The following is an 18,826-nucleotide window of genomic DNA, read 5'->3' as shown; positions in this document are numbered from 1 at the left end:
ACCTTTACTTTCTAATGAGGGAAAATCATAGCCGAGAAGGTAAAACTTGCATTTGGTTAAAAATTTATAACAGGGGAACAGTAACTTATTTATTTAAAAATACTAAAATATAGCGGTTGAAAAATCTATTCATTTATGCGAAACCCTCACCCAAGAACAGCACTTTATTTATGCAATTTGCGTTCTGGCAGTTGACTACAAAGGATAATAGCAGGTGAATGAAATGCTTCAACACTACAAACACCTGGGAAGGAAGCATCCATACATTTAGAGAGAGACTGTACTTTATTTTGCTTTATGCCTTTCTCATACACTTTGGTGGGGAGTCTTGTAGATTGATGGGAAAGAATGCAATAAATCTCTCAGAACAACTGAAGTTATTTTTTGGGGTTAGTTCTCCTTTAACCAAGATTTGAGCATTAAATTCGATTACATTACTAAAATAGCCACTTCTGACTTTTGAAATACAATTTTCTGTAACTGTTATAACACTTGAATTAAATCATTCGTGAAGAGCTAGGCACTTAATAAAAATACATGCATTGAATACGATTACATTTTAAAAATGGCCTATAGAGTACCGAAGTTAACGTCATGTTCGTTTGTTGTGCAGGTTACTAGTTCTTAACAACAGAGCATGTGCATGAGGTTCACCGTGAAATCATCCAAGCAACGGGCAGCATGATCAGGGTAAATTAAGTGTTAGGGGTTTATGTCATCGACACACCCATTGCTTAACACAAAATTGTTGGGAGCCAGCAATCTTGACAACTAGGCCAGTATAACGTCACACTATAGAGTACCAAAATCTGACTACTGAAATACAACTATTCATAACCACTGATAACAGGTGAAAGAAATAATTCGCAAGGCACTAGATAAAATCCCTTGCATTAATTGATTCATATCTATGATTTATAGATTTAATTAAATATATTGATTATTCGGCATATACAATTCAACCATCAAATGCAGCTTATAATTTTGTACTGAAAACGTGTAAATAAATTAACTTTGTTAAAATGAATTATAACTTGCTATGGTTCGTGTTAATGTGCCATTATTCCAGAGAGATGGGGAGAGAGGGTATTAAGAGGGCGAACAAAGAGAGATAGAGAATGAGAGAGATAAAGAGAGGAAGAGGAAGAGGAAGAGGAAGAGAGGGGGGGGGAAGAGAAGAGAAGTATTTTAACTAATGATGGGGCTACCCTGTTTAAATAAAACGAAATAAATAAAGAAGAGATTTTAATTAGAGCCATAGTTGATTTAATTTAGAAAATGGAGGCACATAGATAAATTCATCTCTTCTAAAAATGAAGTAATTATGATGATTCTTGTAAGTTGTAGCTAAGGTCACCGAAAAAGAATCACTGAAAATGTGAGAAAAGGTGGCATGAGAAATTTTCTCAAACCTGTCCTTTGTAGAAAATCATGGGAAACGGGGGGCACGTAGGCCTCGCAACCCAATCTAATATTTGAAGACAAAAACATCAACCTGCACGGTACATTATACTGCTTACCAAAGCGTGCCCCATAAATTCTATAGGCCTACACGAGCAGCGATTTCAGCCCAAACACCAACCACTCCTCATGCATCCGAAAATATCAAAATTCTTGTCTTGTTTGCTTCTGGCGAAATTTGGGACTATAAAAACGCACCCCCCCCCCCTTCCTGCTAGAGCTAGAGGATCATAGATATAGATCCACCACTGCACTACACACTTACTTTCAGGATTCTGCTTTCATATCAGGATACCCAACTTTTTTTTCAAAGCTCTGAATTCAATCTCGCACAACCACCCTCCTAAAATTATGGATTTTTTGGTGATAAGATTTTCCCAGGAGCTGCTTAGGAATTTTGTCCCCATCATTATTTTGTAGAAATTTTGAAGAAAAAAACAACAAACATTGACGCAATTAATCGAGACGCAGCTATTAATATCATCAAAAACCATTGGTCTTGCTCATGATAAATGAAGTATAATGCCTTTGCAATTTAAGGAATTCAAACTATGCCATAATACCATAAGAGGTACTTGAGAGATATAAAGGAAATAGACGGATAACGAAGGGGATAAACTAAGGAAGAAAGAAAAGAACTATAACAAGCTCTCAAGTAAGGAAATACAGAAATAGTAATTGTCAAGATATCAGCAAAGTACGAAAGAAAAGGGAGAAAAGGGGAAGAAATGGGAAAAGGCACGCGGGGTGAAGAAGAGTCAATAAAATCTGCGAGAAGCCAAAACGCAGGCAGAAAGGCAAGTTATTCCATTGTATACAAAGCCTGGGGTTAGAGCCCTCTTTATCATAACAAAGGCCATAAGAGGCTTGTTGCCTAGAGCCCGCTACGCTACTTCGCTCCACCTGTATACAATAATACCACTCCGTATAGCTTGGTATTAGGGACTTCGTACAGGTGCACGCAATGCGCGCAAGAAAATGTAATTTGACTGTTTTCCTTGAATATGTGAAGTCGTCTGATTTATTTCCGAAGTGAAAAAATTGCGTAGTTTTCTGTCTAAATATCGGGTTTGAAACCAGGTTCTAAAAATGGCAACTGGACACATTCTACCGGGTTTTAGGAACCCTGTGTCGCGATACCGGTCCAAATCGGCCGACCCAACCATGACGGGCTACCGGTACAGAACTTCGGGCGGTACGGCTCTGGACGCGCCGGAGTTCCAGGCGATCAAAGCCGAGGCGATGAATGCCTGGACTGAAGATAAAATTGACTGGAATAAAACACCAAACAAGAAGCCCACAACATACGGACACAGTTTTTACAGGAAAGAGAATGTGACTGAAGAAAAGTTGGCAGAAATGAGACCCACGTCCTCTCTCAGAAGAAATAAACCCCATCCTAAAAAGTAAGTAAATTATCACTCAAGTGCAGTTCAAACTTCAAATTTAAGGTTATCTGTAAGTGTTTCTTTGCAAGATTAGATAACATTATTAACATTTTTGAAATATTGATATAAACTAATGTCATGATAGATATATGTGTATATGTATATGACATATTTGATGTATATTATTACCATTCAAATGTCATTGTTATTGTGTCAAGTTGAAATAGTAAAATACAAATGTCATCTGTGATAATTCTATAACACTTTGGAGTTTCTAGCATCAGACTATTTTGACTCCTACTATACCATTTGTACTCTGTAGCTGCAAGTAGGCCTTTAATATTTGTTGATATTCTGTATTACTAGTTACTTAAACATATACAGCTAGATTTATTGATTTTCATTGTGACTGAAAGTTGGGTGCCTCCAAAAAAAAATTGAAGTGAGATCAGTGCGGGTTTGTGTGATATCCTCATCTATAATTATAAATTCTTGTAATTATCGTAACTCTATAGCCCAATAGGTGACTGTATTTCTATGATTGAGGGAATTGAAACCACTGCAAACGTTCTTCTACATTGTACTAAGACATTTACAAATGTATGTTTAGAGTAAGATATTATCACTGTCGTTATTTTGGTTGTATCACACGTGCATACTCTACATGAAGGGGTTTTTTTTTTTGTGGGGGGGGGGGGTTAACTGGTATTTCACATTTTCACTTTTACTTTGTTTGGGGTACTCAAAAGTTATTCAAAAAATACTATTGAGTACATGGATTCCTCAACAATTTTGAATAGATTCAAGTTCAAGGGCTGCAATGTAATACAACTCCTAAAAATAAGTTGACTCCCACTCCTGCTTAAAAATTATGTGCATGTACAAGTACACTGTATGTGTATTGCATTTTACAACTACAATCTTGACTTGGATTTTTAATGGATTTCATTGTTCATTATCAGACTTTTTATGCCAAGAATCTATTTATTATTAGTAACAATAATGTGATTAATCATGATGAGTGACCTTTAAACTACAATTGTACAAAGTTGTTTTATTCAAAGATACACCTATTTTTATATCTCTAACTGGTTGATATTTACAGAGTAACGTCAGAAACGTGTATCCCTAAAAAAACGATGGTTGATAAAACTGAACAAAATACGTTCATTGTTGCTTGGACTTGCCCTCTAATCAAATTAATGATCAGTAATAAAAACAATAATGGACTTTATGTTTCTATTAGTGGACATTTCATGAAGGCCTACACCTGTAAGTGTATGATCATAGTAAATGATACAGTAGTATGTGCGCAACTGCACATACATGTACACTTTAGTAATTAATTACAAGGCTTTAGGCCCACATGAATTATTGCTCAATGGAGAGGGGCTTAGTTCTATAGAAATTTTCACTAAATAATAAACTGTCCTTCATTCATTGTGTGACAAGGCATTGAGTTATAAGCTTTCCTACACGACATGTAAGCCTTTGGTGAATGCAACTCAATTTCGAAGCTGTCTTCAAAAGAGCTGTTAACAATTGATACAAATGTATGGACTGTTCATCCTAGAGGGCGAGAAACCTTCGTGATGCAGACGTTCAATTCTCCCCTTCTTTATGATACTATTTGTGTTGATTGATTGGAATCAACTTTCATTTAATAGTTCTTGCTTAATACCTTAGTCATACCTTAGTCACACTAATAAGACCAACACCAGACCGAACAGAAACTGTCATTACCCCAAATGGCTGCCTGTTTGGAGTCAGTGTAGAGTTGGTTTGGCAGTGTGACTGAGGCACTGTAGTATTTGGCAAGCCTCTGGTATTAAAGGGAAAGTCCACCCCCAAAATAAGTTTGTTTCGATAGAGGCAGAATAATAAGAAAATCAGGTGAGTGAAAGTTTGAGCAAATTCTGAATGAAAATAAGAAAGTTATGAATTATTGAAGTTGTAATCAATCAAATACAAATTGGCAACTCTGTGACTTATTATACGAGCTCTCCTTCATTTGCTTTGTGCATAATATTCCATAAAATCATGTTTTCTTCGTTATTGATGACGGAATATATATTTGTTCCTTGCAGGGGGAGTATAGAAACATATTTGCAATTATGATATTTAGGGTGCATGTATGGTTGAAATTTTTCTTGAGGGAAAATGAAAATTTTAGATTTTTTTAGTACTGAGCAAATGGAAGTTGAGCTCGCATGATACGTCATAGAGTTGCCAATTTGTGTTTGATTGATCACAACTTCAAAAATCCTAACTTCCTTATTTTTAATCGGAATTTGCTCAAACTTTCACTGACTTGTTTCTCTCATTTTTCTACTCCTATTAAAACTAACTTAATTTCAGGGTGGACTTCCCCTTTAATGCTTCCAGATCACCAAGAGTAGCTTTTGTTAAAGATGTCAATACATATATCGTCCCTATTTTCACGAAGTGACGGTAGTGAGGAAAATCGTCACACAAATGGTATGCAATTTTCCTCATTACCGTCACTTCGTGAAAATAGGGACGATATGTTTATGAGCGATTCTATGCAATATGTCTATTATGACATTTGGTATATATATATATCCATAATTTATTACTTCAATTACTTTCAAAATGACCATTTAATGGTTCTTTCTGATACTGTATGTGTTCATGTAATTCTATTAAGTGGTCAAGTCAAGATATATATTGTTTTTTTTAATGAAATAAATTGAACAAAATACATATTTTGTACAGGACACATTCCACAGAAGTTTCCCTATACTTGTCATAAGTAAACCAGTCCATTTCTGTCTTAATATCAAGCCATGACTTTCCTTTTTAAAAGATGAAATCAATGTTGTTGTGATGCAGTACTGTACTTATTTTTCATCAACAAGTTTACCGAGCAGGGTGTATCAAGATTACCTTATGTATGTAAGACAGCATCCAAGGAGAGGCATGCCTTGAGGGGAGGAAATTATTGATTACACGCTAGGGGGTAGTAAGGCTGGAATAGCATAAAAGATCTTGAAAAGCTCATTTTAACAATCTCTTGCTTCACTGTGAGATCAATAGAAAGTAAAGAGAAGGAGGGTCACAAAGAAGAAGTGATATTATCATATTACATGTAGGCCCATTTACAGTACACAGCCCAAACACCATTTTTCATATATCATCATTTTATTTTACTGTCCCTGTACACTACTAGGAAACCTCATTAGAATTAAAATATATATTTGGTACCAAAATCTCATCGTTTTTCCTAGAGCTGCTTCTTCCTCTTGAATCTTGGGAGGGGACTTGGTGACAATAAACCTGTTGTGAAGGACATTATTTGGAATCCAGTCTGCATACATTATTTGTTGCTATGTCTTGCAGACAGTCAAGTTGTCAAGAACAACCTTTGTTGAAAAAGTATGCATGAAATTTGAAATGTTCGTTATCTGGTCTATTCATTGTATTCAAATATGAACAAACTACAGGTGTATTGTCTGCATTCTTTCTATTAAAAAGAACTTTTGATACTGAATGCATTTGTGTCCATTCTTTGGGGAAGAAGCATCCATGAATGTGGCTCTAACTTTTAAGAGGCGCATGGGTGGAGCATTGAAGACATTCATTATAATACATCAAGGTTCTGTATACTGGTAGGTGCTGCAGAAATGTTTCAAGTTTGCTAACAGCACCATAAAAGAAAGAAGAATCCATGAATTTAGCTCTAATACAAGATGTACATGTAGATGGAGTTTTGGAGAGAAAGACGGGCTTTGTTACAACAAACTCTTTATGACCTTGCTATATGAGTTCATGTTCAAGGTTGTGATGCAGTTCATGGTATATCCAAGGTAGGAATAAATGTCTAAGAGCGCGTTTATCTAGGCTTGCCACTAGATATGTACATATCGTACCCCACTATCGAACCCCACTATCATACCCCACTATACGATCGTGATTTGCGGGATGTCGCGTTTATCTACTCTTCACGATTCAAAATAAAGGCCTTGTGTCTGCCCAGCTGTTTTGACCCGGGAAGCAGACAGTTTCTCGGAGGTCAAATTCACACACATGCTTGTACACAACACCTGTGTGGTCCTATTTGTATGTGACGTTCAAAACAGCTTTGCGTTTATCGACCTCTCAGAAACGTGATTCTGGCTGTATGTCACATACAAAACGCACCTTTTTGCGTCTTTTGATATGCCCATATCTAAAGACGTTTGAAAAAGGCTTTGCGTTTATCTACTTCTAAATTTGCCTGAAAGACGTTTGAGAAACCTGATTCTAGCCAAAAATTTCCTAGATAAACGCAACCCATGCTCCTTGGTATATTTATCTCACATTAACTGTGGTCTGTAGCAGTATCTAAATATACATCTTCTTGTCTGAAGCATTTTTACGCTTTACATGTACCTGTAACCTCTAACATCCGTTTCCAATCAGATGGTGTTATGTCATTGTACTTTTTACTAAAATAGGAAGTTCATTATGCAGTTGGTAAGTGTGAAAAACCAATCGCCTGTGTCCAATTGAGCCTGAATGGCAGTGTATACATATTCATCCATTATTCATCTCTTTCATTACAGTAATATGATGCTTATCTTGTAAAAGTACATGTACCTGTCCATATAGGCATTGCTAGGAAAATTGACTGAAGGGGTGTCAGAAAATTAGTTTATTGTTATCAACAAATGACTGAATATTTCAGCATTTTTGTTTTCCTTTCATCCTATTCATCCTGCATGTAATCTTTGTATGGAGATGGGATATACAATGTACAGTGTATTCGCATGATTGTTATCAGCAAATGAATCAATTGAGTCGAGCATTCTTTAAAAACATACTGTAATGCAAGGTTAATTGTTATCAGCAAACTTCTGAATTCAAACACCTTTTTATACTCTTTCTGTCCGAAAATGTAACAAAATTTTGTGTGTTTGTGTTTTAAATTGGTTTAAATTTCAGCAACTTATCAGGTAAATTACCACGGCCCTCTCCCCTGTTCTCTATACTGTAGGTCTACCAGTACTGTTGCATAATTTATAGCATGAAGGCAATTAGGCGTCCATGTACACTGTAGCTACATTGTACATACAGGTACTGCACATATTCAGGGTTGTCTTGTTTACAAGGTTAGCTTGAGATTGGAAAAACCATCTCTCAAAGACTGCCTAGCAACCAGTGTTGTCCCTAACGACCCATGCATGTACATTCTGTACATGTATGTGGTTTAATATCAAACAATTGATCGTTGTGTCATTGATGCATGGAAGATACATACATGTTCTGATATAGATTTTCTTTTGAAACCACAATAATGGATACATACCAAGGTCACCTCGTTCATATGTACATGTATATCCGGATAACTGCTTGCTCTTTGTCACACAGCTTGTTGCAATTAAAAATGGTTCTCGATTTGTTGTAAAATAGTTGCGTTTTGTATGGGTATGTGTTTTATTTACTAAATATTATGACAGAGTCTAACCATGGACCCTACCAGTCTAGGAATTCATTTCTAATTTTATTTTAAAAAGTGCTGCATTATATCCGTTATATTACAATGTAAGCTTATAAAAAGCATTCCAAAAGTAATAAAGATTTTTTTTTAGAAAAAAAAGTTGTTGGTATCAATTTCCTTCAGCTGGCATCTTACATGTAATTCATGAATTATAGATCTATCAAAATGTATAACTCAATTTAAATATATATATATATATTTTTGTAGAAACAACCTATGCTCTTCTGTAAAAACTTTGAACTACAAACTTTGTGTTAAATTTTAACTTTCAGGGGATGTAAGAGTTCTTGGAAAGACATTAACCTTCATGAAAAAATTCTTAATTCTTTTATAGCAGTCTGGTTTGGGCATAAAGCAGCAAATATGAAACTCTCCTTTATGGTCCGGGTTCAAAGCTAAGGGAATCTTTCTATTCATGAAGTGCTTGTAACTGTGAGGGTTATACATGTATGTATATACATACAGAAGTATCATCATTATTTAAAACCCTTTTTCTCCTTTTTTCAGTGTGTTCCTGACCTGTAATCTTAAGACGGTACCTGGTTACCATGATGCCCATTCAGCGATGGGAAAAGAACTAGGAACGGTTCATGGCTTTCAGAATCCTGATACAACTATTCAAGAAGAAGTTTATCAAGGTAAGTTTAGAAATGAAACACAATCAGTTAAAAAGGGGAGGGAGTTGGGGGCACACTTGACGCATTTCTTTTTACTATGAACAGTCCAGCATTTTCAAAATCCTGATTCAACTACTACTAGAGAAGATGTCTATCAAGGTTACATGTAACTGTGTTAAACAAGGAAGAAGACCCTGATATCTAGTTGGTTTTAATGAAAGTAGAAACATGAAATAAACAGATGGATGAAATTTTGAGCAAGATCTGATAAAAAAAAAGTTAAAGAATTTTTGAAAATGTATTTAATTTTAATCGGTTAACGCTTCCAAAAAATCATAACTTCCTCATTTTTTATCGGATTCTGCTGAATTTTCCACAGATCTGTTTTTCTCATTTCTGCTTCTATCAAAACCAGCTTTATATCAAGTTAGACTTGGACTTCTCCTTTAAACAAAAAAAGAAGTACATTGGAGGGGGGCTTCTAGAAATGTGTGTTGACTTCTAGGTAGGATATATATATGGCTTGCCCTACCTAACAACACATAATACATGCAATGTGCATTATGAGTATTGAAATAGAATTATTCATAACAGGTGAATTAAATTATTTGTTACATGCACTTCACAAAGACTTGCATGTATGCATAAGTTTGAATACATTACACAAAATTACAACATAATGTATGTACACCTGTATACAAAGGGGAACAATCTGTTCAATTTTTTTTATTTGAGTACCCATTCACCTATAGTGTGTAGAATAGATGTTGTTGTGCAGCTGCATCTCACCCAGGTGATTCTTGTGAGCATCTTTATAGGTATTTCACATTCTTCTGAATACTTATAAGAGCTTTTTCCGACCAAGCAACACCTTCTGCATGCCAAGGGTTGCTTAAGAAAGGAAATAGTCAACTGTTTGAAACATCTGAACCAAATATCTTGTCACTATTGATGGTGAGGGAATTGAAAATCTGCTCCTTTGAATGCATTACGAAAGTAGTCTATTCTGAGGAAGGCCAGTATGAAGGAATCTGTACCATGCAGGGCACGTCCTATACATTGTACATGCATAGCAGCTACTAGCTTGTAGTGCCAAGGTTGAGGAGTTGAAGAGACATTTTTTTTTCTACGACATCAGCGAGATGCTGCGTGGTGCCATATAGTAGCTCATAAGTTTTTGCTATGCTAACATCTCCAAGGAAAAGGCAAACTTTGACTTTGGGAAGGTATTTGCCCTTACAAGTACTACCGGAACAACTTTAAAATACCCCACAGCTAAAATTGACCAAATGCTTGTAGGGTACCAAATACTTCACCAATGAAGCTAAATTTCAAGACTATATATATAAAACCTAACCCTAGGTCTTCAACGTTAAATGTACATTAGCCCCATTGGTGGGGTATTCTAAAGTTAAGCCGTACTACCATCAGTGTTAGAATAAGAAATATTCCAATATTTTTAGAAGACACTTTATTTTTCATTGACTTTTGGGGATTTTCAGCTCTATTCCTTAAATTGACTCTTCTTACTCCTACCAGCAATAAAAGAAGAGAAATTTCAATATTATTGGAACAAAACATCCTCATAATTTTGCATTTTGTTTTTGGACTTCAGATATGTTCAGTAGTCCAGTCGACCTCTGCTAGGAATTCCTAATTCTTATTTTCAAATGTTGGCAGGTATGGTAATGTAATGTCTTCAATTACAGTCTTGGAACAAACTTATTTTAATTCTTCCTTCATTTTCACAGTGGATTCACTATGTTCCCCAGCAGAGCAGAGAGATAGATCCCATCTCAGACACAAGTACATGCCTAGACCACGCACAGCCAATGTACTAACCTACCACACTGACTCGGTAAGTTAAAAGATGTGAATATGAACCAGTAATTCTTCTTCAGACTCATTTATAAGGGAAGTCGAGTCCACCCTGGTATTTGGATGGTTTTCGTAAAAGCAGAAAATGAAAAAGACAGATCAGTGACAGTTTGAACAAATCAGTTCCAAATTAGAAAAAGTTATGAATATGAATTTAGTTGTAATTAAAACACAAATTGACAATGATGTAAGATATCTTGTAAGGTCCTCTCCCATTAGCTCCACAAAGAAAAATCATAAATTTTGATTTACTTAATAGTTTGTTGATGATTGTTTAAATGTTTTTATTCATTGCAGCTCCATAACTTTCTTATTTTTTATTGGATTTGCTAAAGCCTCTCACTGATTTGACTCTTAATTTTTCTGCTTCTATTAAAGCCAACTTTACATGTGTAATATCAGAGTTGAGTTTCTCTTGGACAGTCATTGAGTTACCAGCTTGGAAATCAAGACAATTGGATTTTTCCAAATACAGAATTCTTGTTGGCTATGTCATAAAATTCACTTAAAACAATAATACAAATCTTAGTTTCTGATATTTTTAAGTGATTTTTTTTTTTTTTTGGGGGGGGGGGGGTATTTCTTTATTTTGGAGTGTGTGTTCATCTTTTTATTTAAGTATTGGGTATACAAATGTTCATTTGGTAGTCAAAGTATACCAAGAGGCTTGTTAGTATTTAATAACATTAAGGACAGATTGGAAAACAGTATTAATTTTATTACAACAAGTATTTTACTCTACATGTATACCTTACTAACTACTATTTCAATTAGTAAGTAGAATTCTCAACTGGTGACAGAAAATTGAATTGGTGCCAAAACTGATAATTGTTTGTGTCAGGTTAATTAGGAGAAGAGTTCTGAAGATGTTATCAACTCAAAAAAGGCCTTTCCTTTCAAACGGACCATACCCTTAGGCTGGAGAATAGAATCAGACAATAGCTTGCTTCTAAGGTGTAAAAAGATATCATTTTGAATGGTCAATCAATATACTTTCTCTTCAGGCCTTATTGTACGGCTTGTTTGCCCAGAGTTAGCGTGTGGCAGTAAATAGCCCTAGAGTTTGCTCTTAATCAATGTTGCTAAGCACAGCTCTCAAATATAGCTTTTGGGAATGGTATCAGTTGTATAAATGTAGGCATTAACAAGATGGTCACATTTGGTGGACATTTGTCAGAAAGGGTTATATTCTTCTGAAAGATGTGTGATGGTAATGGATCTTTAGCAAAATATCATAATGGATATTTACCAGATACACAGGTAAGATTCATTTTCAAGTAATTTCAGTTAGAAGTATATTTTCTTTCTGCAGAGTTCCATTGAGGTATTCTAGAGAGCTAGTTTGGATTTCTTCAGTCATGGATTTTTGTTGTTGTTGTTTTCCAGAGCTATAAATTTGATCTCACATACCAGTATATATTTTGATGGACATTTTCTTCCTGAGAATTTGTATGTGTAAATGTAAATCAACAGTCTAAAGGACTGCAATGCATCACATTTTTGGTGCAATGTACACTGTACATGTATCTTTAAAGTTTGTGGTGGTGACATTTCTCAAAGCCAACTTTGATAAAAAAAAATGTTAGTAGTATTTTGGATTAGAATAGGTTAATTTTTGCTTTGATCCATCAATCAGGAAATAACATATCATTGAAAGTGTTTGTAATAATAAATATTTTACTTGTTGCTTAGTAAATCACAAGCATTTAATACTGGATAGAATAAAACTATTTATTTTCTTTTTTCTCTCAGAGTACGAGGAGAGTTATCAATGATCCTTGGTCTGCACAAGCAGCTGAAGCCTGGATGAAATTAGCCAATGAGAGAGGTAAGAAGACAAACACAGTAATAATAAAATGTTTCAACTAATGTAGATTATATTCACATTTAGGACATTATGTTACATTATATGATTAGCAACAGTTTGTTAAATGATAATGACTGACTTTATTTGTAGCTGACTTAAGTCTTTGATAATAATATTTATTATTTATGAGTGCCAAAAACAAAGAGTACCATACAGCTTTAAAAATCACAGAATTTGGGGAGAAACATAAAATAGGTATAGTTTTGTAAATCATATTATATTACCGAGGGAAGAAATATATTTTAAGGGGTCTTTCGATAGTGGCAAAACAGGTCAATTCTTTAGTAGAAAGTATATTTTGTTTTCGAAGCAGTCACATTGAGATGTCTTTATACATGTACAAGTCATATAAGTACATTTAGAAGAGAAGATGTATGTTTTAAGATTTTAATTTTGATGCAATGAAGAAGAGTGCTATTTCTTAGAATTGTAGGAAGTTTGGTCTAATTATGCGATGCCATGAATTGAAATAATTAAAATCTCAGTCTGTATTCAGATGGGGATCAACAAATGAGGTGTAAGAAACTAAGAAAGTATTAGAGGAAATGGACAAACATTGGTGATTCAACTTGAACTCTTTAATCTACATTTATTTTAAAAATGTACAAGTTGTCATCCATTGTTTCAGAAAAGAAGAGGATGGCACACTCTATATACTTTTTTTTTTTGAGCTTGGGAACATTACATGTTATATCAAATGCCCTCATTTCCTTTCTTTTCTTTTTGACACCTGCAATATCCGATTTGCTAAAAGTTTATAGACCGAGGTTATTCAACTTTTACCTCTTTTTGACACATTGCATTCAACATTAACGTAAGGATTATACTCTTAATTAGAAAAATGACAAGTTAAATCCCATCTTTAAATAATTATTTAAATTTATCGCTCAGGTATGCAATTTTATGATTTGTATCTTATTTAGATCGCAAGGCAGTGCGTAACATGTTAGAGCGTGCGAGCGTGCGGGGTCTTCAGATCAGTCATCGAGGAGACCACAGAGAACCCATCCCAAACAAAGCTTCATCACATCGGTTCCTCAAGGCAGCCGGAGCAGGGGGTAAGAAAAAATTGAGAAGCAGATTGGTGTCAGTTTGATCAATTAGAGAGTTATGAATTTGGCCATATCAGTAGTGTTTCTTTGTGAAGTTAAAGGCTAAAGCAATGACGTCACAGACTCATGAGTGAGTTGCCAATTTTTATTGTGATTTTCATAACTTTCGTATTAGTTATCCGATTTCGCTCAAACTGTTTTTGATTGGTTTGTCTGCTTCTATGGATGCAAGTCATTTTTGGAGTGGACTTGCCCTTTAAGTGGCAGAAAACTCTACTATTTGTTAGGAGAACAGAAATTATTCAAAGTATGTTTTACACAACAAATGGGAGAGTTGTGACTACAATCGACTGACTAAATTGTCAGTTTGAGATTTCAAATATAACTTTTGCCATTCTGTTTCTCTCATTTCTTTACTTTCATAAAAAAATAAACTCAATCTCAATTGCTTAAAGTCTAAGATCACCAATACACTACTAATCTAATTTGATATTTATGGTGTAGCCTTTTGATGAAGGGTCACTCTGACCATGCTCTGACTGCCTTTTGTACCAGGATTTTTTTAACCATGCATGGGCAGACACTTTCAAGTGATCTTGAACTTTTGCAAATGGGTGTAGATTATTGTTCCTTAAATATGAGTTGCTGAAGAGGCCACTCCCAAGAATATTTGTTTGATTTGATCATGGAAAAACTGTGTTTTATCAGTTGCCCCCCCCCCCCCTTTGATATATTATGTTTGTTTAAATGTCTATTTATATATATCTATATCATATTTTTATTATGAATAAATAAAATTGGGATCAGTTGCATGGAACAGAATTGAGTGCCCAAGGTCACTGATGCAATCTTTCTCCCCCCCCCTCCCCATGACCATATGGTATAATCTCAGCAAAAGAATATTGTAATTTATGTAATATCATATTAACTTTATTTCCTCCTTTCATCTGGTTGCACACACAGAAGCCAAGTCTGTTGATCGTTTGATGCAGACCCTGAACACCAAGCCTAAATCGGTTCCCATGAGTGGACCTCACTATCACATCACCGACTACAGTAATCTAGAGGTCCCCAACTATGTCAGGGTCAACCCTAAGCATTGTCGAACAGACTATGTTATACATCCACAGTTTGTTCCGTGATTATGTATGGCTTGTGCAAAAATATTCAATACTTTCAAGCTTAATCAGGTGCATTTGCAATGTTAAAAGTAGAGCACTCTCATTGGCAATAGCACTTTGTAGGTTTCATGTGCAAGTTGAGAATTTAAAGAGTACTTGTATATTTTCCTGTGACTGCAACTTGCAGAAATATATAAATAGTATAGAAGAAATGTATGTTGTAATATATTTATGATGTTGGTGCAACAATTGACCATTTGTAGGTGTTTTTCTGCTGTGTAGACAATTGGTTAAAGTAGCTGTGCGAAGAAACGTCACAAAAATGTGCAAATTATACATGTCCAAGGAAAGCTTATATCATCGAGAACACTTCGATCCTGGCATGACGTCAAGAAGTGCACGTACAGAGTTTACACGTGCAAGAACAAGTTCTTGAATAACTTAAAAATTGCCTATTACTGGTATGCCATTTGTATGTTTTGCAACATCCTAACGATGGCTGGGCGAAGCATAGTGATTGACCCACTTGTGACGTCACGTTTCTTGTTCATGTTTTGAAAGCAGATTAATTAATTCCATGACATTCTTGAAAGAAAAATGTTGATAATGTGGGTTAGTTTATGCCTACCAGTAGGTTGCATTTGTTGCGGCAGCCAAATATGTACGCAGGCGATAGCCGAGGGCGTGTTAGACTTTTTCAAAGGTACTGTGGGTAATTATACTAATGCCCGAACAAAATGATGTGTATTATTTGTTTTATAAAATTATGACGTGGATCCTTGTTATTTGATCAATCGCCCTCATCTCAAATTCAAAGGTCCGAATTCACAAAGGAGGTTTAAATTCTCATTTACATAACCCATTGTTTAAAATAAGCGCAAATAGATGTTGTAAGGACCGGTCATTACCCAAATTACGCGTTAGGCAAAATAAATGCCTGGTCACGTGTACGCTTAATAGTTTATCATCCCTTGTGGCATGGTTGTATTTCTTTTCCGTATCCTCCTATATGAATTTTCCATTGTCACTTCCCTCTCGGCCTTTTAATACCCCATAAGTTTTTCTTCCATCTGAATTGTGTTAATATACTGTATAAAAATAAAACCATGAATATAGAATACTTGATTTTCAATAGTAGTTTTTATTTTGACAATATTGTTACATGCATGTGCTACAGTGCGTCCCAGAAATCTTTAATGCAATAACGGACACATATTTGTAAAGCTTAAATTCTCCTTTCATATTTCACGTATGAGTGAGATGTCGGAAATGTGATTTTTCTCTTTCAGATACCGTTCACCAAATCACTCGCATATCATGAAATTAAAGATCTAAGTTTTACAAATATGTCACATTCAGTTATGATAAAACATCAATAGTTCTTGGTTTCGGGAAAAACCTAAATTTATAACACCATGACTGAGCAGGTATTGTTACTATGTAGCTGAACACTTATTGCAAACTGAGCCTTTCTGGGACACCCTGTATACACCAAGTACTGTTTTTATCAAAATTCTTTTGTTATAAAGTACTGTAATTTGTTTTAAACTATCATTATTTGGAATTTATTGAAAGTTATAATGGCAAGTTTAAGATAGCAATTTCAGATTTGGGGTTGTCTTATAGTTTAGTGTGGAAAAAAAAGTAAATTGGTCACAAGGGGGTTAAGAATCACCTTCCATGTTGGCGACTTTGGTAATGCCCCTTTAATATTTCTTCATAGTTGCATGTACACAATAATCCCTTCAGCATGAATGTACATTATCAACTTAACATATACTGCATCTCCTCCTGGGTAGTAATAACATTATCATACTATTTAACGGTTGGACGTACATGTATAGTATACTTACTTGACCACTCTTTCTTTAAAGGTTTCATTCTATTTTCACCTTTTTGTTCAACTTAAAATTCACCATATTTTGTCCCTACTGCTATCTATATTTTACTTCCATTAGCCAGTTACACTTGTTGTCATATCTAAATAGTGCTCCCTTTCATACTATTAAAGTCTACATGTGAAAAAAAAATGCAATCTGCAAAATCTATATTTGTCGATAATCTACACAGCCTGCTGTATATGTGTGCTTATACTATTTACAGCATTCATAACTACAATCATTATCTGCACTATACATGATGAGTATGCTACATAATAAACAGTGGATTATGAGATAAGGTAAAACATTCCCATCTTGTTCAATACCTTATATTGCATTTTTCATATATACATGTATTGTATACAAATCATTTCATTTATTTGGTCCTTACTCCAATGTAGTTTAATTTATAAAAAGATACATGTAAGGAAGTTTTGAAAAAGGGTAATATATGATTACAAAGTCTCTGGATATAACATTTCAATTTTTACACATGAATAAGAGGATTATATTACTCATATTGTTAAATAACATGGCATGAGGCAAGTATATACATATTTTTGTTACAATTTACAGAGACAGTCCTCACAAAATGAAGTCGTACATACATGGATCTGCTAAATAAGTGCCCCGTATAACCTTGATATCACTATAAACATTTTTATTCCAATAAAATGTACTTCAAAGAGGAACACTTGACTCGTCATTTGGCTATGTACATGTACGTGAAAAATAATACTCCCATCTCTAAAAGTGTTGCAACCATAATTTTTGATAAATAGGAACCTCAATTTCTACATTTTCAATCTTATCCCAGTGTGGATGTTGTCTTGAATATTCAGCATCAGAAATCTAGTGTCTAATACATTTATATAACTCTTCAGGTCTGTGATTTCACATGCTCATATTCAAATGCAAAATGTGTTGACTCACACTGTTGGATAGAAAAGTGTTAAAAACATATATAAAATATTGCCTTCAATTTGAAAACAAGGCATCTGTGTACTATTGAATTTCTTTTTTTTGTAGGCACATTTTTATTATTGCTTGTCTTTGAACGTTTCTAGAGTACAAGTTTACATTAGAGTAATTTGAGTTGTAATACATGCAACTTGCATCACACAACACTGGTACTATGTCACTCTAGAATACCTTTTTTTATACCAAAACATTAACAAAAGACATAGGTATAATTTTATCAAAACTATAAATGTATAAAAAAAAGTATAAACATAATAAAACATATTTGTAAATGAATAAGCCCCTAAAGTTTGCTTAACCTTTGCTAAAGTTGGGTATATACCCATGCCAGCACCACAAGTCTACATGTAGCACCTTCCTTTCAATTCAAAGAAAAGCATTTGAGATAAATTTTGCATCTACCATGTGGAAGAATTCATATAGAATATTACTTGTATGTATATCATTCAAAAACATGCCTCTTTATGTTGAGAAGTGCTAATACCATTTTATCTGAGTATAAATAATAAGTTTCATGTTTTTTTTTCCTGCCCTTTTGAGCAAATTGCAGCAGTCAAATTCATGATAGATCTTCTCTTATGACACATACAAATATGAGTTGCTTACTTGCAGCACAAGTGTTATCATATGATCTCATGCATTTGAACAGACATGTACGTTACACACGTGATGACACAACCTAAATCATCTTGATATCATTTCAATTTCAAACTACATTCCCCCCTTTAAAGGGAAGTGCAGTGAAAAACATTTAACATTTACGAAGCGCCTCCCCATTCCTGAGACTTGCGATGTATCCTGCAGAATTGTATTGCGACCCGATACAGAAACCATCCGATCCTCTGGCCATGCATTAAATGAGACTTCAACTCCGAAGAAACTACATTATCTTGTGGAAACAAAGATCTCCAAATGGGAGAGTACTCATTAAATGTTTGCTGTCATAGTTACAGCATAGTGTCCGCCTCCAAGGAGTAGCATCATCACCATGACAACTGGACCGCATCATTCTTAAAGGCATGTGATGAGTTTAGAAGAATGCAGCGGGTTCAGTCGGTAATCGAGTTGTGTCGTTTCCACG

The 18,826-nt window shown here is 34.7% G+C and overlaps 1 protein-coding gene across 1 annotated transcript; it reads left to right on the top strand.

Moving 5' to 3' along the window:
- The first annotated feature begins 2,378 nt into the window (after nt 1–2,378).
- On the top strand, nt 2,379–15,112 carry LOC115918488. Its single transcript, XM_030980455.1, has 6 exons — nt 2,379–2,867; nt 8,857–8,987; nt 10,718–10,824; nt 12,597–12,672; nt 13,635–13,769; nt 14,727–15,112. Exons 1-6 carry the CDS (start codon nt 2,551–2,553, stop codon nt 14,903–14,905), a joined length of 945 nt encoding a protein of 314 aa, XP_030836315.1. The 5' UTR covers nt 2,379–2,550; the 3' UTR covers nt 14,906–15,112.
- Nucleotides 15,113–18,826: the final 3,714 nt, after the last annotated feature.

Source organism: Strongylocentrotus purpuratus, unplaced genomic scaffold, assembly GCF_000002235.5.
Source record: "Strongylocentrotus purpuratus isolate Spur 01 unplaced genomic scaffold, Spur_5.0 spur5_scaffold_11, whole genome shotgun sequence".
Classification (NCBI taxonomy): Eukaryota; Metazoa; Echinodermata; class Echinoidea; order Camarodonta; family Strongylocentrotidae; genus Strongylocentrotus; species Strongylocentrotus purpuratus.
Note: the sequence above shows the minus strand (reverse complement) of the source record. Positions and strands in the feature narration are given on the sequence as shown.

Coding starts and splice junctions, on each gene's coding strand:
- LOC115918488 (XM_030980455.1), top strand. CDS start 2,551: ATGGCAACTGGACACATTCTACCGGGTTTTAGGAACCCTGTGTCGCGA. Junction 8,988..10,717: donor TCAAGAAGAAGTTTATCAAG/GTAAGTTTAGAA, acceptor TCATTTTCACAG/TGGATTCACTATGTTCCCCA. Junction 13,770..14,726: donor CAAGGCAGCCGGAGCAGGGG/GTAAGAAAAAAT, acceptor TTGCACACACAG/AAGCCAAGTCTGTTGATCGT.